Raw genomic sequence first — 23,258 nt, 5'->3', positions numbered from 1 at the left:
GGAATAATAACTTGTTTAACCTAAAAATAATAAAATCATAAAGTTTCATTTTTTTCCTTAAAAAATTACACTAAGATGATAATATACCCTAATTTAAGTGAAAATGTGTTTTCATACTATCCAAGACAAAACATTTTTTATTGGACTAGTTACAAATGCATTCTCTGCTACTGAGTTATACTAGGAAAAATTAAGAAGTAAAGTAATAACTATTCATTAGCATTGAGTTAATACAAGTGGGTACCTTTTTAATAAATTGAATCAATGCATGAAGTGATAATTGACTTTGATTAGAGAAATATAAGGAGTAACAAATTAAGTATTTGAGTCAACATTAAATCTAAATTCTTCTTTTTACTTTTATCAGATGAATATAAGAGTAAAAATTAAGGAGAAATATAAGGACTAAAAAATAAGGATTTAATTATAGTTTAACTAAAGTATTTGATTAGGAGAACCATGAAACATTCTAGTCAAAATAAGTTTAAAATTTTCTCTTTGATTTGGTTGGTATTTTTTAGAAATTATTTGATGGATAATTTTGAGAACCTAACTACTTTGGTTGTGATAATTTAAAAATATTGTTTATGTGAAATTAGTTTAAATGATATGAAAAATATCCATAGATTTTGGTTGCTATAATGAGATATTGTACAAGAGAGTAATATCATTTCATTCTTGATCCAAAGTAATAAGTACACTAAAACTTGGAATAGAGAAAACAAATATTATGATTGTAAAAGTTTTTATATGTGATACATCTTTTTATTTGGTTTATGTATAATTTTTATATGAATAAATATTTTTAGATTAGTTAATGTCATTTATGTATTGGCATTATTAAATGAAAGGAATTAAAATATTTAAAAATGCTTATATAAAAATTAAAATGTAAATTTTTAACTATAAAAATTAATTTATAAACAAGTGTCAATTTTAAAGATTAAATATGTATTTTAACTAAAAATTTAAAAATAATAAATTTATTTAAAAAATAAAAATAGATACCAAACAAAAATATCACAAAATTTTTAATAAAAAGGATGGTTTTATTTTCCAAAATTATAAATTTTAAAATATATAACAGAAGTAGATTGTTTTGAAAAATATTAAAGATTTTTTGGGTCTTAAATACAGTAAATATTTTTAATAAAATAATAAAATATCAATTTCTTATCTCGCTCACTTGCTACATAAGATAAAAAAAATTATAAATTTTGGTGATCATGGAAGTAAAATATACTTAATTTTTATTTATAATAAATTTTAAATACGATGGCATAAATTTTATATTAAAATATAAGATAAAATATGCATTTAAAATAAATTATAAATAATAATATGATTTCATTAATTATATTACAATTATTAAAATCATATTTTATATTAATAATTTATATTAAAATCCTAAGATATTTTAATAAAAAATTAAAATAGAAAATATAAAAAATTAATTAAAAATGTTTAAAAAAAAAGAAATAGCCTAAAAAGTATATTAAAAATGTATTATGCTACTTTAAACAGTGTGCTGTGCCAAAAAGAAAAAAGAATAGTTGCAAAGCAATTTTATGGGTTCACCCTGAACGCAGTAGAACACTAGCGTGGCTGCAATCTCGAGTTGTGTTCAGTTGCAGCCATTATGCCTTCAGTCCCTCGGGGAACTCCATCTGCTAACTTCTCCAATCGCCAAACCCAATTCTCCGCGCGGTACTTAGGGTTTCTAATTCCATATTCACAACCACTTCCACTGAATCGCGTTTTAAATTTTTGTAATATTTTCTTTCGCAGGAGGCAGAAGATTGCACAACAGAGAAAGGCTCTTCCGATTGCTTCAGGTGTCTATTCTATTGCTTCACTTTCATGTTCTTACTTTCAGCTTGTGCTAATGTATATATAGTAATTCAGAACGTGCTTCTTAAATCGCTTGTATTGTAGTTGAGAAAAGACTGGTTGAAGAAGTTAGGAAGAACGATGTTTTGATTATTGTTGGTGAAACTGGAAGTGGAAAGACCACGCGTAGGTTACATCTTATCCTTATGAAGTGGTTATTATTGCAATATTGTTTTTCAGAAAATTAAGTAAAGAGGTTTTAGGGGTAGTGGCTTTATTGTGTTGTGTTGTGTGTGTAGAGATTCCACAGTTTCTGTTTGGTGCGGGATTTTGCCGCGATGGAAAAGTTATTGGGATAACTCAACCTAGACGTGTGGCTGCCGTCACTGTGGCCAAACGAGTTGCGGAAGAATGTGGTGTTGAGTTGGGCCAAAAGGTTGGATACTCTGTTAGATTTGATGATGCTACTTCCGGCTCGACAAGAATTAAGTATATGACTGATGGATTGCTTTTGAGGTACAAGTTTTGTGTAACTTGGACTACTTGTTTGCCTTTTCCGTTAAGATTAATTTTATAACCTGAATAACTTTACTGGGAACATGGACTACGAAAATGTGATGCTATAATGTTTTTTTCCCCTTCTTGATGCCAAACAACAGAAGATATTACATCATGTAATTTTCGGTGAAGTTTTTCATTTTTATTTGTGTGTGGTCAGTGGGATTTAATGTGTGGTGAATCATGATCACCTCTCCCTCCCCCAGTCCCCCTCTTATTGATGTGAGTTTAAGATGGTTATGTGATTTGAAGCTGCTATAGAGATTTCAAATTGTAGTATCTTGTTTCCCATGGTTTTATGAGTACAGGTTTTTATACAGGAGAGTTGATATGCATTTCATTATGCTTACAGGGAAGCATTGCTGGATCCATATCTTTCTAAGTATTCTGTTATAATTGTTGATGAAGCCCATGAGAGAACTGTTCACACTGATGTCTTGATGGGCTTGCTGAAAAATGTACAACTTGCTCGGTCAAATTCTATCAGTGATGGTCAGGGTCTTAATTTTGGTATCAAGAATGTGAATAGTGTAATGTCATCAGAGAAAGAAAATGATCAGAGTAGCAATTTTCTTAAAAAGCATCACCATGAGAAGTGTGCTTCATTGAAGTTAGTCATAATGTCTGCAAGCCTTGATGCACGTGCTTTCTCTGAGTACTTTAGTGGTGCCAAAGCTGTGCATATCCAAGGGAGACAGTTTCCGGTGGATATATTTTTTACTCGCCATTCAGAACCAGATTATTTAGATGCTGCCTTGATAACAATATTCCAGGTTATTGGTTTAATCAGTCCATGCAATTTAATAATATGATTTAACTTTTATTTTAATGTTGAATTTTGTATCCCAAATGGTGCATCAGTTTTGGTGCATTGGTTCTGCATATGCTTTTATGGTATTAGTTATTTACTACAGTTTCATACATCATGGGCATTAAATTTTTTTGATTTTTTTATTTTTGACTGAGCTCAATAGTGTGATTCATGTATCCAATTTCACCTAAAGGGATAAGGCTTAGTTGTTGTTGTTAGTTTTTCTTGGTTATGATAATTTTTGTTCGTGCATAACATTGTGGTAATGAATGATGAATAAAGTTCATAAAATTTTTTTGCTTAAAGTTATATTCCTCGATGTTATAGATTCATTTGGAGGAGGGCCCTGGTGATATACTAGTATTTCTGACTGGGCAAGAAGAGATTGAATCTGTGGAAAGGCTTATCAATGAGCGGCTCACACAATTACCTCAAGGAAATCAGATGCTTCTAGTTGTGCCTATATTTGCAGCTCTTCCGTCTGAGCAGCAAATGCGGGCCTTTGCACCAGCTCCATCTGGGTTTCGGAAGGTACCCTTCCTAGGCATTTGATCCTTCTTTCAATTGATGTTTTATTTGTGGGTAGAACGATAAAAAAAATTAGGAAAATAGATTTTGCTCAATCATTTGTTAATCTGTTCTTATTTTTTAAGCAGTTGACACATTTGGTTTAGGTCTGTATTCATTCTCTTGAAATGCCCTGTTTTGTCTGATAATGTCTACAATTTTAAAGAATGCTGGTCGCCTTATTTAGAATCCCAGTAGGTTTTGGACGTATTCATATGATTTCATATTGCTTTGTTTTTAATATGCAACTTTCATCACTGGAAGTTCATTCATGATTGATAACACTCGCTTCCTTACCACTAATCATTAGCATGTAGACAGCATTATGCACTTTGAACATACCCCAGCTCCTTTGATGCCTGTTTCAGGAGTAATGTCAATTCTTTCTGCGACATATTCATTTGCTGCTTCTGTCATTTGCACCACTCCTGCTAGCTTTCACACTGTGTATATGAACTAATGGTATGCCATTATTGAACACCCATCATCATATGACCTATCATCATAAAGGGTCACTGCTACTGCTATCATCTTTGCCATCACCTCTACTGCCTCTAATGTTTTATTGGTCTCAGTGCTTCTCCTTTAGAAACTATCTCATTTGAACTGCCTATGATCCCTAGAGATAGTGCATGGATATAAAAATCGTGTCTGCTGGACCATAAAATTTTCAACTTTAGCATCACCTATTTAATGTGAGCTTATGTATATATATAATATAATTATGAGAGATTAATATCATATCAGGTAATTTCTTGTTTTTAATTGTATTCAACTTAGCCCTCTGTTGTTCTTGAAGGTGATATTGGCAACTAATATTGCCGAGACATCTGTAACAATTCCTGGAATCAAGTTTGTAATTGATCCTGGATTTGTTAAAGCACGTTCTTATGACCCTGGAAAAGGCATGGAATCCTTGATCATAGTACCTACATCCAAGTCCCAGGCTCTGCAAAGAAGGTACGGTGGTAGATTATATTTGAGTCTCTTTAATGTTTTAACTGTTGCTTGCAAATATTGGCCGAATTAATTCAGTTAATGCAACACCAAGTAAGTTTGGCTCAGTTTAATGATGACTATCTTTTGATTTTTCAGTTCAGTTTCATAATAGACACGTTTGGTTTTCCTCAAAAAGAAAGAACATGATATTTCATAACAAGGACTTTCTAGATGTGACTCCAGCATCTCTGTTTCTACTACATATTTAATTTTTTTATATAGTATGCTTGCGGATGCATGTCTATTTTTAATTTAGTTTATTGGTGAATATGGAGGATAATAAACCTTGTAATACATTTTTTCATTAAAAAAAGAAAAGAAAAAGCCTTGTAATATAAAGCATTATTTTCGTTATGGATAGTTTTTTCTTTTTAAATGTTATTTTGGTTATAATGAAATGATTGATATGTTATTTATACAGATAATTTTAGCTAAATTATCTTCATGAATTTAATATATATTCAAATAATTTTACTGGAAGAGTTGTTCAAATTGATTATTAATATTGACTTTTTGGGATTAGTGGCCGTGCAGGGCGTGAAGGACCTGGAAAATGCTTCCGTCTATATCCAGAAAAAGAATTTGACAAACTTGAGGATTCGACAACACCAGAGATTAAGCGGTGCAACCTTTCTAATGTTATTTTGCAGCTTAAGGCTTTGGGTGTTGACGACATACTAGGGTTCGATTTCATTGAGAAACCTTCAAGGTGAGAACCTTCTAGAATTTTGGTTTGGCAGGTTCTCTGTATTTGTGGGGTTCCATATTTTGCTGATAAATTCTCTTGATCTTGAAAATTAAAGTGATTGAAGGGGTAGCTAAATATTATTCATGGATAGAAAGTATAAGAAAGGTATGGCATTTATATAAATAAATAACCAAAAGTTAACAGAAATGCTGTATATATTATTACAGAAATGCTTTTAGTAATATTTATACACTGATGAGGTAACTCTGAAGAATCTAGAGACCACACCTACCAAAACCTTCCTTGGACCATGACTTGCACTGAAGTGTACCTGTAAAGATAAATCTCTATGAATCTGATTCTGCAAATTTCAAAAGATTTTTAACTGTGTTTTATCAAGAACTTTTGTGCCCAATGGTGGAAACAAATTTAGGTCAAGGAGTCTAAATAATTATAAAATGTATCATAGTAAGTGAGATAGTAGATGAAGTGTGTATCTCCCTGTTCACACTTCAACCCGTTTGTTTTCAGACCTTGATAGCCCAACCTTTATTGCCTGATCCGCGAATTTTCCAGCCAAGCATTCATGTTGTTGCCAAGCTCACCCATTTAAAGCTTCCTCTGTTCTGCAAGACAACTTTCTTTGTCTTTTTGGATTTTTTTTATTTTTTTATTTTCCCATTAATGGCTTTCTATCTTCTACAACAACCATCCATTTCCTTTTTTGTGACCTATCTCTTTTATATGGTTGGTCTATGGATTAGTACTAGCACATGCGCTTCCAGCTTTTTTAGGTTGTCATTTTATTTTTCAATCTAAAACACTTAGACAGCTTACTGTATGAAAATCATTGCTGTCCTCTGTTTTTCTTTTCTTTTGTAATTGACTTCATTGTCTCATTACATCTCGGTATTGCAGTTTTAAAAAAACAGAGGAGAGATAACAGGGCCTTTCTAAATTGTTTCAACTTAATTATGACACATTATAGACAGCTCTTTTGTTTTCCTGTTGTTGTGTGTAGCATGTTCTGCACATATGTTTGGTTCAGTTTATTTTGAAGAAATAATTGCCTTATTTTTATCAGCTTCCTTAGAGAGCTTTCGAAAAAATAAGTGATTATTTTCCTTGAAATAAGTTGTTCTAAACATTCTATTAGCAGTTCTTTACACACCACTATTATTTTTTTGTTGCATTGCTCTATTTTTCTATAAATTCTGTCATCAAATTTTTTTTCCAAACTTTTTTGTTATGTTCTCATTTCTCTAACTGTCATTCAAAGCTTTAGTGCATGTTTGGGAAGGATAATTTTCCTTAAAATAATTTTTTTTTTGTGTGTGTGTGTGTGATTGCATCAGTCATTACTCATTAGTGAGTTAAACTAAAATATTTGAAAAATATTTTGATTCTCTCTGTCACTGTCTCATGTGTTGTACTCCAGAACTGATTTGGCATTTTTTAGGGTTCTTTGTTACTATAATTTCTAAATGTATTTTCACCATGCAAAGTACTATCAAAGCTTGAGCGTATCACGTGTTTGAACAGGGCAGCTATTATAAAATCATTGGAGCAGCTATTTTTGTTAGGCGCTCTAACAGATGACTGTCAACTATCTGATCCAGTTGGACATCAAATGGCTCGACTGCCCTTGGATCCTGTTTATTCCAAAGCTCTTATTTTAGCTAGTCAGTTTAATTGCTTGGAGGAGATGTTGATAACTGTTGCAATGCTGTCTGTGGAATCCATATTTTATGCTCCTCGTGACAAGTTAGAAGAGGTTTGAAGACTGAATTCTGACTGTAGTGTATTCCTATCATATTCTCTTTCGATGTTATGATGAAGCATAATACAAGAATGCGATAGTGATAACATACTAACACTATTCTATCAGCTCTATTAAGTATTTAACAGAATATTTGTAAATATCAAATGAATGGTTTTAATTTATGCAATTGGTAATGATTGTAAGAAGGTTCCGGTCTTTATATATTTTCATATAATACTCTTTCCCTCATCCTTGTTCTTATTTAAAGTTTTTGTGTTTCTACCCTTTTTGACCAGGCAAGAACTGCAATGAAATGCTTCTCTAGTTCAGAGGGAGACCACATCACTTTGATTAATGTGTATCGAGCATCTAAGGATTTCTTGGAGAAGAGATCAATGGAAATGAGTGCTACAAAGAGTGAAAAGGTTTTGAGAAAATGGTGCAAGGAAAATTTTATTAATAGCCGGTCTCTTAGACATGCTCGTGACATTCACAGGTAATGTCATTATGTTTAAGACTTTAAGCTAAGTATCAAGGTATTCTTTATAATGCATTTATGCCTTCTCATTTCTAGAATACTTTTTGCAGGCAGATTCAGGGACATGTTGAACAAATGGGTTTGAGTCTTTCTTCTTGTGGAGATGATATGCTTCAATACCGCAGATGCCTTGCTGCTTCCTTTTTCCTCAATGCAGCTGTAAAGCAGCCAGAGGGAACATACAGGTATTCAATTAAACTTAGAAATTCTTGGGCTAGCCTGTCTGGGCAGCTTGCTTTCCACTCCCTCCGTAATTAGGGCAAATTCCATTCTTTTTGTTTTGAAATTCCTTATTGGAATCCTTACCTGCATGTATAATTGTTCATTTATTGCTGTTACTTCTACTTCTATAACAAAGACTCGTTGCTTGGTTACGTGACAGGGCTTTGGCAAGTGGTCAGGTGGTGCAGATCCACCCTTCTTCTGTATTATTCCGGCAAAAACCAGAGTGCGTGATATTTAATGAATTGGTCCAAACTAATAATAAGTATGTCCGAAATTTAACCAGAGTGGACTACTTATGGTTGACCGAGCTGGCGCCTCAATATTATGCTGTGCAGAATTAAATTCTTGATGTTGCCACTAAACAGGTGACTAACATTACCGTTATTTTGATATTTTGATATCTTTTGTTAGCTCAATCTTGTTGGTTGGTTTTTTACTTCTACTATGTGCAAAATTGACGGTTTACATCCCTCATTATAATCTTGTAGGGAGATTGGCACGCTGTGTTACATTTCTTGAACTTTTTTTTTTTTCCTTTTATTTTTGGTTGTGTGATCTTTAGTTCTTGAGGATTTCTTATCCTCTTGTATCTTTGTTTGCTTATAATATATATATGGTCGTCACTCGTCACTGTTCGACCAAATAATATAGCGGAGAACAACTGCTTTAGCCCATAGATGCTTCCTCCTCATTTCTTATTCGAAATAAAGTTGATCTATTTACCTTGCAATAATGTCATGGTTCTACTTTCTGCCCAGAGACATTATGGACTCAATGAAACTGCTAATTTCTTGTGCAGTCAAAATTCCTCATCATCTAATATCTTATGCACGCCAGTCCCCAATTCCTGCACCCCAGAAAAAAAAAGGGAACGGGGGGGGGGGGGGGGGGTTGGACAAAATCATTAGTTTTGGACTGTAATTGCTGCAAAAACTATATATTCTTTCTTCATATATTTGGGCTGAAATATTTGTTTTGTATATTATAGGTAATTTATCTGTTGGAACAGATCATTGCAAAGTTCAGATTATGTCTGGCCACTGGTTTGTGGATCTTTTTGTAATGACAACTTTTTAAGGGGCTTGTCTTTGGCATTTGGTATCCATTGGATCCCAGGGATGTAGAGATGCCACTCAGTTCTCCAGTGGCAAGCACTTCTTGCAGGGTAGCTGTCGCGTTATTTTCTCTTGGGCAGCTGTGGCTACTGAGATTGAGGAACGAGTATGTGGTGCCAGTGGGGGTAGGGTACACCTTACTGTTGAGACCTAATTGCGGTGATGACGTGCAACGGAATTACTTAACGAACTGAAACTTGTTTACAAGTTGTTCAATTCAAGGCATTTGACCTAAACAAGGAAAATTTTAAAAAATATTTTTAATTAGTTTGGTCTGAAAGTAAAATACGGAAATTGGTTATTTGAACAGTAAAAAAGCAAAAGCAAAATAGCAACACATTAAAGTGTGGCATCTGTTACACTTCGGTGTGTGGAGCTAGATGAAAAGTTGTCATGTTAGTTACAGCGTTGGCTGCGTTGCATGAAAAGACGCAACATTTCCTGCTTTTGACACATGTCACACATGCATGAGTCAAGCTAAGTAGAGAAGTGTCACACCGTCGAGTCCTCCCATAAAAAAGATTTGGGTCTGGTCTTTTGAGGAAGCTGTTTGAAGATTTTTTACATATATAGCGAATCCGTTACTTTGATAGTGAAATTAATTTGGAATATGAATAAATGTTAATGGTATTTAAAATAATAAATTTTTATATTTTACTATATTTAAATATTAATTTGTATAATAGAATGGTATTTAAAATAATTTTTAAATAATTATTGGATTTTGTAATTATAATAGTATAATAGTAAAAAATCAAACATTAAGGCTTTGCTGGAGAAAATTGATTCAACGATAATTATTGTTTGAAAGTTTTAAGATGAGAAACAGGTTTTATAAATTCTTTTAAATTTATATTTTTAAGTTTTTTAATTTGGAAGATTTATTATTAATTTTCCTTTCTCTTCTGTTTTCTTCTTCTTTTTTTCATTCTTTAAATTATTTTTTATTATTTTTTAAAACTTTCAAATAAAGTCTAAATTATTAATATAACGTGTGTATTTTAATTTGAAATTACGAAGTTTAAATATTTGGATTACATGCATTTAGGTTTAAATGCATAATTGAATATAATTTTAATGTAGGAATGATATCTTCACAATCACGTGATATTAGGACAAGTTTAGATGATTCAATATTATTGAAATTTCAAAATATACACGGATATGAACATATGAAACAACGTTGATGATAAATATTTTAGTTGAGGTAAAAACATCATCAATGGCATAATGATGACAGTTTGCCACACTAAATAATTTTTCGTTTGAGATGAACAAACTATTTAGGTATTGTTTAGTTGTAATTTTTTCGAATTAAGGTAGATTTCATTTTTGCATTAGTAGAGAGGTGAAGATTGGAGAGACTATTTTCACTTATCACTAGAAGACTAGAGGATTGTACTGTCACATTCCAAGATATTTAAGTTGGTTTTATGTTAATTGTCGACTAGTAATTAAAAGCACATTAAGTGAAATGTAATTATCATTTGTAGAATTGTTCTTTACTTGTGAATTTGATCATTTGCATCATCAAAATACTTTAGTAACTAACTCATTTTTATTAATCTGCAATGCAATTCATCTTGCATATCACCAATAACTACTCTATAAATAAGGACCACATTTTCAATAACTTGTCGTTGTCGATCATCGATATATAAACTAACTTTAATAGTAATATCTTGTCTAAAAAATTTACTTGTTTCAAATGCATGATTATGTTTTTAATGATGTAGCTTCCTCAGCTTTAAAATTTTATCTTAAGTACCATTATAGATACATATATATATATATATATATATTGAAATTTCAATAATAATATGCAACCTAATATCATGCGACTGTGACAAAAAGGTTATTCATGCATTCAAAAACATATTAAATAATGCAAGTAATAATACTATCTAAATCTCATAATTTTAAAATAAAATACATAAACTATAATAATAATTTAATATTTTTACTACTATAATTGAAAAATAAAATAATTATTTTACAATTGTTTAAATACAATTCTAGTGTACAAATTAATATTTAAATATAATATAAAATTAATTATTTTAAATACAATATAATAGTATTCATATTATACTAAATAATATTTATTTAACTTTAACTATTATAGTACAATAATATTTAACTTCAAATAATATATAAATATTTATTGCAAGTTTGCAACTGATTAAGATAAAAAGATAATTTAACAGTATCATTATAACATCAATGAACATACAATTATATATTACTTAAATAAACATATTCTTAACATAAAATAATAACATTGAACCGAAAAATACATTATGAATTTTAATTAGTAAAATAAAATTAATTTATCATTTTATTTAAAATAACATTTACAGATTATAATTTATAATTTTTTTATTATAATGAAATATATTTTTAATAAATATAAATTTTATTACAAGATAACACTATCATAGTAAAGGTTAACTATATATATACATATATAAACAAAATTGATAAATTTTTTTTCCTTTGAGATGTCATACTATTTTTAAAATTTCTCCCTTTAGGTATTAAATTTTTTTTTTAATTCAACCTCATTTATTTATTTTGTTTGGAGGCGGTTGATATTTGATCATTAGGCAAATTTCCTTAGTTATCACTGAATACTCACTATCTATCTACAGGATAAGGACCGGTGACATTATGGATGCTACGTTATCATTGACACACCTTGTTTCCACAAGCTTCGGTTGCATTCTATTTGTGATGATGATAACCTGCGTCACTATTAACCGCTCCTTATCTTTCTCATGATAAGGGCTATCATCGGCACTGCAGCTTAATATAACAATATTGAACCGTAATTTCATTCCAAATTTGAGTAATACTTGGTAGGACTCTGTCATTCAAAATGGAAGATTCTATAAGGCAAGGAGTCATTAAAATCAATTTCTGATAACTTCTATTGATTTAGAATAAAAATAGCCATTAGATATTAGATAATTTTGTTTGCACTTCGATTGATGAATTAAAAAAGAGTGAAACCAAGAAAGTGTTGTTGCTATAAGATTATTGCTATTTTGGTTTTGTCATGTGCTCTCTATAGAGTACAATTGGCCCGCAAGCATCATGTTCCCGAACTTTTCAATTGTTTTTCTAATTAAGAGGTACAGAAAAGGTCAAGTGGTGAATCGGATGGGGCATGGGGCTTCTCAATAAACACGTCTTGATCAAAATTTAATGCGAATAGAATAGAAGGTATTCCCTATGCTTTCTTAGGAATGGTTCTTGTTCATTTGCAGGGACATTGGGAGGCAGGCACTGAGTGGTGGTGGTGTTGTACCTCTTCTGCACCTTCCATCGTGGGCATATATCCCCTTGAATTTGATTTAAAATGGCTGTGATGGAACAATTTGTTGTGGTCTGGACAATTTGCTTAACTTTGAAGTCCAAAGTTCTTCATGATACTAATAAAAAACACTCAAGATGTGGAAATTTATCACTACGCATTCATATCATTATGAAAGTGCACTGCACGGAGCACACACTGGTTGGGTATTCGAGAGAAAATCTGTTCACCACATCCTTATCCATATCCATTATAAAGGGTGACTAAACAACTAGTATTTAATACTTCAATTTTTGTTCTCTATTGTACTAGAGTTTAAATATTTATACACACACATCTGTAGGTAGATCATTTCTTGCTGAGTAACATGACACGTTTGTGTTAAAAACAGGACAACAAATATATAAAAAATAAAAATAAAAAATCGTTATCATCATCTATTAATTAAACTTGATAAAAAAAAACTATCTTTAATATGATCATCATTTGTTACTCAATAAAATGTATAAAGGGATTCACATTCCTATTACTTATAGTGTTTGGTTGAAAAAAAAATTCTTTTGAAAATTTTCATATTTGATTCATGTTAGAGGACAGAAGGAACTAAACTCTTAATTTGTTTACAAATTAAATCTATCACGTTGTTAAATTTAAAAAAAAATCTTTTAAAAATTTAACAAAATTGTGAGGTTAATCTCATAAACAAGTGATACACTCACATGGCAAAAGAATAAATAATAAATTTACAAGGTTAAAAGATAAATTTAATGTTATTTTAAACTTTTAAAAGTGATAAATAAATAAAAATATTCTTAAAAGGAAACAAATATAAAAAACAGAGAAAGTGATCTAGAAAATAAAATCCGCCTGTAATTATTATAATAAAAATGCTTAATACAAAAGATAACGACTTGATAAGAATTTATCAAATAATCATATAATCACATATGTAAATAAAAAGACTGTCATAAACCCAAAATTTCAAATCTTTTGTAAGAAAAAGTTACAATTTATTTATTTCTTAATTTATATTTTTGGGTTCGATATTCCACCTTATTTACACTAAATTCAAGCAAATTCATTAAAAACAGTTTTTTTTTCTTCAAAATTTAACGCATCTATATTCACAACTAACATTTAGCACACGGGTAACGGGTTAGAATTAGACGAAATAAAACATGTAATAAAAAATGATATATTTCATTTTCACCTTTTTTAATAAAATAAAAGAAAACAGAACACAGGCACAAACTCAAAAAATTGATTAAATTATTATAACATGCGATTTGATCTGCATAAAGAGTAAATTTTTATTTATATTTAAGAGATGCTAAGAATATTAATTAAAAAAATGTAAATGTAATTTTTATTATAAAAATATTATTTACATACCCTACTATATTCTTTAATTTAATTCAATATAATTTAAACAAAAATATTTATTAATTTTTAATCAGTATTAAAAAATTTATATTTCTATTTGAAAAAACAAATTTATAAATAATTTATTTGAAATGTGTGGAAGACTGACAGTGTGGAGGTATTTATAATGCACACAGCACATCTCATAACTTTGCCTTGGCCTTTCCGTTTTCCAGATCTGTTCCTTCCTCACCCACAGCCACAGGTAATCTCTTTTCCTTCTCCGATTAGGGTTTCGAGTTTCTCTTCAATTTCCCCTCCAATTTCGCTGTTAATTTTCCATTTCTCTTCTCGATCTGCAATTCGCATTTCCTTTGATTTGCGCGCTCCTTTCCATGGTCTAATCTTCCTGTTCAGATCTATTTTCTACTTTTTTATTTTTAAAAATCTCTAACTCCGGGAAATTGTAAGTTTTGATGTGATGGAATTTTTTTTCTTATTTATTTCAATTGATTTGATTTGATACAATTCATGGCATTGCCCTTGTGCTTATAGTTTGAAATGTGAATGATGATACTGGGCTAGTTAGAGAGCGTAGATTTTTATTCCTCGTTCTTTTTAATTTTTGGGGCAAATTCCTTGTCTTGCATGTATGGGAAGGGTTATTGTGAATTTCAGTTTCGGATTGTCAATGGAAGGATTGCTGAAAGAAGGAATAACTATAAAAGGGGGAAGGGAAAATTAAAAGGAGAGATGGAAGGAAATGGGTAGGGTTGGATGTTGTCTGATGTTTTGTGGTTCATTTGGAAGATTATAAGCAATCAAAAGATTCGATACATAAATATAATAGAATGCCTATGTGGAAAAACAATATGTGACTGGTTATTCCGTTTTAAAATTCTGCGCTTGCTGCTTCTGCTATATTGTACATTGTATGTTGGCTTTAGAATTGGATAATGGATAAGATGTTTCTCTAGATGTTTTCAATGTGCTAAACACATTGGTTGCAAGATGGTAAAAATGTGGTAAATTAGGAAACTCCTGGCAATCAGTTGTTTGTTTCAGCTTGATCAATTTATCTGTGGTTTATTGTTACCCACTTTCTAGCTGTTGCTGATGACAGGGTGTCCGTTGCAGAAGGAAATGATAAAAGTATGTGCTTGCTGTTTGAATGCAAATTCAAACACATTTGATTAATGTTCACTGCTAACTTTGCAGTGACTCTCATCTTAATAAATATTTGTAGTTTGTCACATTATTTCTGTCCTTTCATTTGTTGTTATGCTCCTTTTGTTACATTTTATTCCATGTGATTATGTGATCTTCTTTACCCGTTTGAAGGCTGAGACTAGACTGTACCTTTTCAGGAATCAGTTGAAGAACATGGGTCGTGGAGTTAGCAGCGGTGGTGGTCAAAGTTCATTGGGTTATCTTTTTGGCAGTGGAGAGGCCCCAAAACCAGCAACAAATGATGTCCAACCTGAAGTACAGACTGTAAATAACGAGCCTCCTTCAAAGCCAGTTGCTCCTATCACAATAGACCCAAACAAGCCTGCTGGTATCAATAGTCATTCTACAGATGGCCAGAACACTGGCAACTTCATCACGGTAATATGTGTGCTTGTTTATGTTGTATCCAATTTCTTCTTTTCCAAGTGTTTATAGGTTACGTAGTGTGTCATAAATCAACTATCCAAAAGCTTAGCTGTTAGATGAAGACGCTTGAATTGTTTTATATTAATTACATTACTAACACTCTGAACTGCTCTGCAAAATTATGAATATTAAAGCATAGGGAAATTTGGTACTCTGCCCACTTACAATATTAGATTTTGTATTCCCAAACATATTTTTTCTTTATTGTCTCATATATTATACTTTAGTTATTATTATTACCTATGGACTTGCATTTATGATGATTTTATTTGTCACCCACCCGTTGAAATTCAAAATTATTAGGTCTTGATATCTCAATCCAGCAGTAGTAAGTTACTAACTACTAATATCTCATCTAGTGTGGAAATTGTCAGATATTTGGAAAATAAAAACTACGATCTGCGTTATATTCTTAAATCTACACACATTAGAATTTAAAAATCGATCTTCCTACACAGTAAGAGCAAGTCTGCTTAATCATCTATTTTACCTTGAATAATTAGCAGTTATATGAATATGTTCGCGCTCATAATGTTTAATGTTGACTTCCTATCAGTTGATATTGAATTTGGACCTCCTTAAGTTTGCTTATTTAAACTTTAGTGGCAAATCTATCGCTATCAGTGATAGTGATAGAGCATCTGTCTTGATTTGTAAACAGAATTCAATCCTGCTTTTTCAGGCAATTAGCATTTAAATAATACAGTGGAATAAGGCATCGTTATTGTACTATAATGATGTCTTGCAGCCTTCCATACATTCTGAAGAAATAAATGAAATTTAGATATCTTATTTTGTGCCATTTGTCTTTTCTGCTCACCTTAAGTTTTCTTACTATAGCTTGTAAGCCAATGCTTAGGTTGTGTATGATAATTTTCTTTTGTAATTCTGCTGCAGGACCGACCCTCAACCAAGGTCCATGCTGCCCCTGGTGGTGGTTCTTCTCTGGGTTATCTCTTTGGAGGACCTGGGGAGGGGAAATGATACCTTGTTTGCAAAGCATTTGCTTGAAGAATGATTTCTTTTGAAATTCAAGTCGTGGAAACATAATGGAAGATATGGGTGTATTATAGGTTATGGTTGCTGGGATAAGTCGATCAAAAATGCTATATTTTAGATGTGCTAAACATCTTTTACAGAACTGTGTGTCGGGAATATTTCTATTATTAAGTGCACATTTGCTTGCATTTTTGTATTATATCCTTTCCTAGCAATTCTTTTAATCTGTTATCATGCACCGAAATTTTTTTATAGATGCTAATACTCGTGACGAAACCCGATCACTTCGAGCTGGATTTTGGTTTGAGCTCCACGGTAAGTTTCTTATAGAAGTTAATATAAAACTAGTCGTTATGAGTTATCCAGCCTGGTAAGGCCTTGAAGTAAGGAAAACATTGGAGAACAAATTCAAATTAAATAGTATTCTTCGAGCAATAATCAGGTCATAAGAGAAAATTGAGAGTATATCCTTTGTAGAAAATATTAGCATTTGAATTGTCAATGAATATCAATAATCCACCTAAAGCTTGTTTCTACAACGACCATTTCCCGATTTCTAGGATGTCAGGAACGTGGATTTTACGGAGCGAAAAGTTTTCACTTATGCTTGAACCGAAGTTGAAACGAAGATCCAAACAGTAAGTAGAATTTAGAATAATAACTTTTTTAAATATATTTTTTGTCAGTATTTTTTTTAATTTCAAAACTACATATTTACGCCTGTTCTTGGAGCACATTTGCTGAGATTGAATGCTTTCATATCAAATCCCCAACCGAAGTGTTCTTTTGCTTTATTTTGCTGTTTGGATCCAGTACTGTTGGGGCGGGCGGAAGGGCCTAGTACAAGTTTTTTGTCAAGTATGAGAAGTGAAAAATTAAGATTATGGCGATATTAAAGTTTGTGGGAGTCTTTTTTTCAAAAAAATAAAATTATAGTATACATGTAGTATCATCAAATTGTCAAATAAGTCTCTTTACAAAAGAAGTGTCCATAAGTTTTATAGCTCTCAAAACACTGAACGCATGCTAACACTTTTGTCCCTTTTCACACTAAACACATTTTCCATAAGTTAGTAATCAGATGTTAGGCCTTTATGATTGAAAAACAGCCAAATTATGCCTAGTTATAACCCTGCAGGAGGAATTAATATATTCTCTTTACACATACTCTTTGACAGAGTTCACTAATAATAAATTAAGCTTATAAAATAAGAGGTAAGATTCATGTCATTTAACGTGTCCTACATAAATTTTATCCTTAAATTGTGTATTATCAGCAGTTTTCAATCCTGCAGAGTAGCCTCAAACAATCTTCTAATTAGACTTGTGTCGCTTGCTCCCTTCTCACACTTCACATATTTTCCATAAGTTAGTAAATCTGATTGTAGCTGGAAATTTTCTAATTATACCTAGATAAAACCTCCTATAGTACTTTTTTTCCTCATCAAAAATGATACTTTCATAAGTTCTTTTTACACGCATGCTTGATACTTTTATATTTAAAAAAAAATAAGAAAGTACAAACTAAAAATATTATTTTAAAAAATAAAAGAATAACATTTTAATTTTCCCGCTGAAGTGAGCTAACACATATATTTTGTGGGAGCCAATTAGAAAATTAAACATGAGAGAGAGATATGTACTAATATTCCAACAACTATTACTTTAACACAAAATTAGCAACACGAAAGTTCTATGAAAGTTCTGGCATACTTACAAGTAGAAAACACCAAAATACGAAGAAGCTTGTTTTACATGGCCATACATAAAGGAACGTGAAGGTACTTAAATGTTTGTGCATGCACAACAGTTTCCAAGTATGGAAATTTCTAGGAAGTTTCTTTAGTTCTATAAATGACCCTATTTTGCTGAAGCAGTTCTTCAAATGATCCACCATCAGATAAACACTTTGTTACACCTTCCTTCCTTTGATCCTGGTGAATCAATATGGGTTTGCAAGGCCCTGACTTTGACAAAATTGTTCACCTTCTCTCTATTTGTATCCTTGCTTTTATCAATGAAGGCTCTTCCTCACTCTCCGGTGCCTTCATGAATGAACCATGGTCATGGGGTCTAAGCATACCCATTAGTTTATACTTCAAATTTGCACTTGAGGTTCATGCTCATCTTGGAATCTGTGTTGGGATTGGACTACCCTCTTTAGTTTACTGGGGAGCCACTCGCACTCCCATAGATTGGTATTGGGAAGCTGCAGTGAAGTTCAACAGTGAGATTCTGAAAACTGGCTTATTCAACCTTGTTATTGGAGTGTTACATTTGCTGGTGTCAAAGCTTGTTCATTACATAATTGAGTGGATAAAGGATCACAAGTTGAAGTGGTTGTCTCATTGGCCAGTGATTTCAATGTTGCAATCTCCAACCTTTATTGAACACCCTTTGTTAAGGCCAATTTCTGTCAAACATTTGCTTGTGAGGCTCTTTGAATTGCTTATTGTTTTCTTCTACAATGGAAATGTTTTGCTCTTGAGTTGGTGTTTTTCTGGTCAGGCTTACAGTTATGAGGTTGGTAAGGCTATATCTTGGGTTAGTTTGGGTAGTTCCATGTTTGTGTGGATTAAGGCTTTACTTAAGGAACTGGGAATGCCAGAAGAACCACCTGAAGAGAAGGCATACAAGAAGGAGGAAAAGAATCGATGTTCTTCAATTCAAAGTATGGAGACCAAGGATCAAGCAATAACCTGCTTATCAGAATGTTAAGGATTTGTAATGGTGTTAGTGGATGACCACTAAATAAGTATTGATGATAGTTTTAAGTGTTTCAGCAGTAAATTGTAATACGTGATCTATTTTCTGTATATATATATATATATATATATATTGTCTTGTTAATTATGTGAGTGTTGTGAGTACTAAAAGTTGAAACATTCCTTTAAGTTGTCTAGAGGTAAACCTGACTTCGGGAATAAAGGTTTAGTATGAACATCGTTAATCCTGTCGATGTTTTCATGTAAGATTATACCATTTCTTATTTTACTTTAGCTGCATTCAAATATTGAATGTTGGATGTATTTTCAGGAACGAGTTTTTTCTAGTAAATACCAAAAATGGTCATAAATTATTTGTTTATAATAACCAGTTAGTTGTTTCGTTTATGCCATTTTACATAAAAATGTTTGTGTACTTGTATTCAACTTTTATATCATACAATAACTAATGTGACTTTGGCATCTCTTCTAAGCAAGTTTACACAAATCAATTTTGACAAGTTAATTGACAGAATATGTTTTATTGATTTTATTAATATGGTTGAGTTTTAGTATCTAAAAGAACTTTATTAAAAAAATTATTACATTAAAATAACAAAAATATAGTATTAATTTTTAATAAAAAAATTATTTTTTTTATGGTTGAAGTCAATGGTAATATTCTCTTTGGATGGCATGAAAATCGGAATAAAAGAAAGTTACTTTCCATGTTTAGTTGAGAGAGGAAAGAAAGGGCAAGAGATTCTTTTTTGAGTTCCACTACAACCACTCCCTCCTCCAAAATTATTGAGTGATCTTTAATCATGTAATATTTTTGTCATGCGGATAAAATTTGTAATTTATAAAAAAAAAAATACATAACATGTGTGGTTGAAATCATATAATCTTGGATCACAAAAATTGCACTTCTATGTTTTAAAAGAAAATAATGAGAAAAATTAGGAATGTCAAAATGGGTAAGTCTATCATAGTCTGTTATACTACAAGTTTACTAAAAAGAAGTTAGTTCACACAGTTTTATTTAATTAAATTTTCTACCTCAACCCATTTAAAGGTAGATTGGCAGGCTAACAGACCAATCTATCTGAAAAAAAAATTTGATGGTCAAAGGGTTAGTTCAATTAAAAATAATACAAAAATAAAAAATTATAAAAAATATTTTTATATTAATAAAAATAATTTAATTAATAAATAATTTTTTAAAATTAAAAATGAGTCAATCTTTTCTAACTTATCATTGTCCACATTTTAATGGTCCAACTGATACAAAACATTTATCTCAGCCTATCATTTTTAGCAAGTTAAATAAGCAGACTTGTTAAATCCAGCTCACTTTGACATCCTAAAGACAATGGAATGAGAGAAGAGAAGGATATGAGGGGAGGGTTAATTTATTATTATTATTGAACTTATTAAAAATTATTTAATAATATATTTTAAAAATTAAAATTTTTAGATTAACTTTAATATTTTATCATTATTATTATTTAATATTTTTTTCTACTTTTTTCTACCAAGTTAAACAAGTGGAAGGAATTTCTTTTCGTTTCTTTTTCTTGTATTTCAATTCACTTAAATATTAAATATTTTCATTTTATTTATTATTTTGTTACTATCTTTTCTTATCAATTTCTTTTCTCTCTATTTTACCTCTCATCTAAGTAGAGCTTAAAAATTAGAGTTAACAATAAGACGGTTTAAGTTGCATATAAATTTATAATGAAATTAATAAAATATTTAAATTATAAAAATAGCACAATATTTTATTGTAATAACAAAATCATAATAAAGTTAAACATGCATCAAAACTATTATAAAATAACAAAGTTAAAATATATTTACTTAAATATACACAGAAACATTTCAATAATTTTATGTATATGTATATCCGTAAATACAGGTATCTTAATATTCACACCTACTTCATTAATAAGTAAGCAGAGAAAAACCCATTTAATTGAACTCACGGTATGAATATTTTTACCTTGGTAAAAACAAGTTGATGAATTCCAATTAAAAATTATAATGATTTCTACATTGCACCAAAAAATTGGGTGCAAATATATACAGGGAAACGAGTTTCATATTTGCTTCGACAAAATTATTCCTCGTTTAGAAATAACACAATTGTCAAAAAGGAAGGGATACCCACATCAAAATGAATAATGTAAATATGTTTTCTCATTTTGCATTAAAAAAGAGAGATTACCTCCAGTTTTTTAACAAACTTGAATAGTACTTGGAGTTATGCATATATCCTCGTAGAGTTATGCATATATTGAAGTAATACTGCATCCTGTGGTCAAACATTAGGCTATCAATGGATGAAAATTTGAGGGTTACAAAGGAATAAGCAGGAACGACATCTAGTAAGTAATATAACTTATCAAGAATCTTTGGTGTGATATATATATGCCTAATAGGCAACATTGGGGGATATGTGTACAAATTCCCAGCTAAGAATGTAGAACTAAAATACTTTCTGAAGTGGTATAAAATGAGAGAAATTCATTTCAGGATTTAATTTGAGAGTTATTTCCACAAGGCACAAGCTACTAAAATCTGTCTTGCAATCAACCCCGTCTTTATCCTCTTCTCTATCTTGCGCTGCCACAAGTTATGTACACCATGCATCTTATACTGGTGCTTTAGCTTCAAATTCTGATTTAGATATTTGGAAGAAAGCCCCAAAAAATCAGAAGTTCAAATGGAAATAGAAGACTTTGGGGTATTGGTTTGAGAAACACGCATCAATTTAAGCTAAGTATTATGGTGTAACAGCCTAATCCCTGTGTATTGAGTGCATTTCTGCAAAATATTGTCCTAACTTATGGTACTTTTCGGTTGCCAGCCAAAAGTAAATAATTATGAGCAATACCTCTCTCTAAGTTTAATTATGTGCCCTTATAAGAATATACAGCCAATAATGTTACTTCAAGAGCATTGTATAGAAGCTCGAGATTTGCCATCTATGCAAAGAGAATCCAGATACGGTTGATCATTTGTTCTTATATTGTCAATTTAATGAGTTGGTTTGGTCTGGACTACCATTTTTTAAGTTAAACACATTAATCTTCAGTAATTCAATAGTAGCTTCACATGGTTCTCATTTATCTCATCATATGCAGGATCAGCTACAACCTGCAATTCTAATACTAGTTCTTCTTTCTCATCCTGTAGCGCAACACATCCCAACAAAACCTATATTATTGCAGAATATGGAACAAAAATTGATCTAGGTGTTAGTGGTGGTTAGTTTTCTCAAGTACAGTTATCTTAGTGCCTACAAAAAAAATTTTAGGCCTATGCTACTGAATAAAAATACATAAAATCTAGCTGGTAGAAACTTTCACATTATTGATGAAATTGCAGGCATATATATAAATACCTTCCAGTGTTAATTGTTTTTCCCTTGCAAAAAGGTCAAATTCATGAGGAAAGAGTAAAACATAACACTAACCAACTCCAAGACGTTAAGATAAATTCATAATTTATTAATGCATGGCTGTTTATGTATGTAATAATGCATGAATGTCAATTTTTTATACATTCTTGAACAAGCACACCATTACCATTACCAACACCATCATAACCATGAGAGCAGCTAGGCCGCAGATGGCCAGTGGTATACCATCTCTATTAAACTCATCAGCAAATGGGAAGACAATATTCTGGTTCATCTTTCTGGCAAAAACAAAAAAACTCTAGCTAAATTGAGTTCATTACGTCCATTTTCGCACATCCAAAGTGCAAAGCCTGGTTATGCAACGCAATCTTTGCCACTAAAATCTTCCAAATATTTGGCCATCATGGATCCTGTCCCTCTAAGCCTTTCTTCCAAAAAAATCGGGGGTGGTCTTGAGACCATATGATACTGGTCACTCATGTCGTAATACATAAATTTTTTTCTATTAATTGTAAAATTTATTGACACGATATAACATGAGTGACAAAGACCACGTGGTTATACAAAAGTAATCCTTTCGATAACCATTATGAAACACTAAATCCAATGACTACAATCATGTGGATTGAAGAACCACTGGCAATATTAGGACAATAAAACTAAATAACAGGATATGCTGAAAAAAATCAAACATGTGATC

At 31.1% G+C, this 23,258-nt stretch overlaps 2 protein-coding genes across 4 annotated transcripts; both read left to right on the top strand.

The window, feature by feature from the left end:
• Positions 1–1,551: 1,551 nt before the first annotated feature.
• On the top strand, positions 1,552–9,374 carry LOC113868962 (pre-mRNA-splicing factor ATP-dependent RNA helicase DEAH10). Of its 2 annotated transcripts, XM_027504999.1 has the most exons (13): positions 1,552–1,707; positions 1,789–1,835; positions 1,936–2,016; positions 2,130–2,346; positions 2,741–3,161; positions 3,527–3,730; positions 4,566–4,726; positions 5,289–5,474; positions 6,996–7,227; positions 7,512–7,711; positions 7,804–7,938; positions 8,136–8,343; positions 8,967–9,374. In XM_027504999.1, exons 1-12 carry the CDS (start codon positions 1,640–1,642, stop codon positions 8,317–8,319), a joined length of 2,136 nt encoding a protein of 711 aa, XP_027360800.1. In that variant the 5' UTR covers positions 1,552–1,639; the 3' UTR covers positions 8,320–8,343; positions 8,967–9,374. The 2 variants fall into 2 exon arrangements, with proteins under 2 accessions (XP_027360800.1, XP_027360801.1); XM_027505000.1 differs by lacking the exon at positions 1,552–1,707 and having other exon boundaries at positions 1,787–1,835; positions 1,936–2,020; positions 8,967–9,311.
• A 4,574-nt stretch (positions 9,375–13,948) lies between these two features.
• Positions 13,949–16,599, top strand: LOC113869193 (protein SPIRAL1-like 1). Of its 2 annotated transcripts, none has more exons than XM_027505400.1 (3): positions 13,949–14,036; positions 15,139–15,379; positions 16,325–16,599. In XM_027505400.1, the coding sequence occupies exons 2-3, from the start codon at positions 15,155–15,157 to the stop codon at positions 16,409–16,411; spliced, it is 312 nt and encodes a 103-aa protein (XP_027361201.1). In that variant the 5' UTR covers positions 13,949–14,036; positions 15,139–15,154; the 3' UTR covers positions 16,412–16,599. The 2 variants fall into 2 exon arrangements, with proteins under 2 accessions (XP_027361201.1, XP_027361202.1); XM_027505401.1 differs by having other exon boundaries at positions 13,972–14,036; positions 15,113–15,379.
• Positions 16,600–23,258: the final 6,659 nt, after the last annotated feature.

The sequence above is a fragment of the Abrus precatorius genome, unplaced genomic scaffold (genome assembly GCF_003935025.1).
Source record: "Abrus precatorius isolate BTA unplaced genomic scaffold, Abrus_2018 Scaffold6, whole genome shotgun sequence".
Classification (NCBI taxonomy): domain Eukaryota; kingdom Viridiplantae; phylum Streptophyta; class Magnoliopsida; order Fabales; family Fabaceae; genus Abrus; species Abrus precatorius.
The sequence above is the reverse complement of the archived record's forward strand: the minus strand, read 5'-3'. Positions and strand labels throughout refer to the sequence as shown.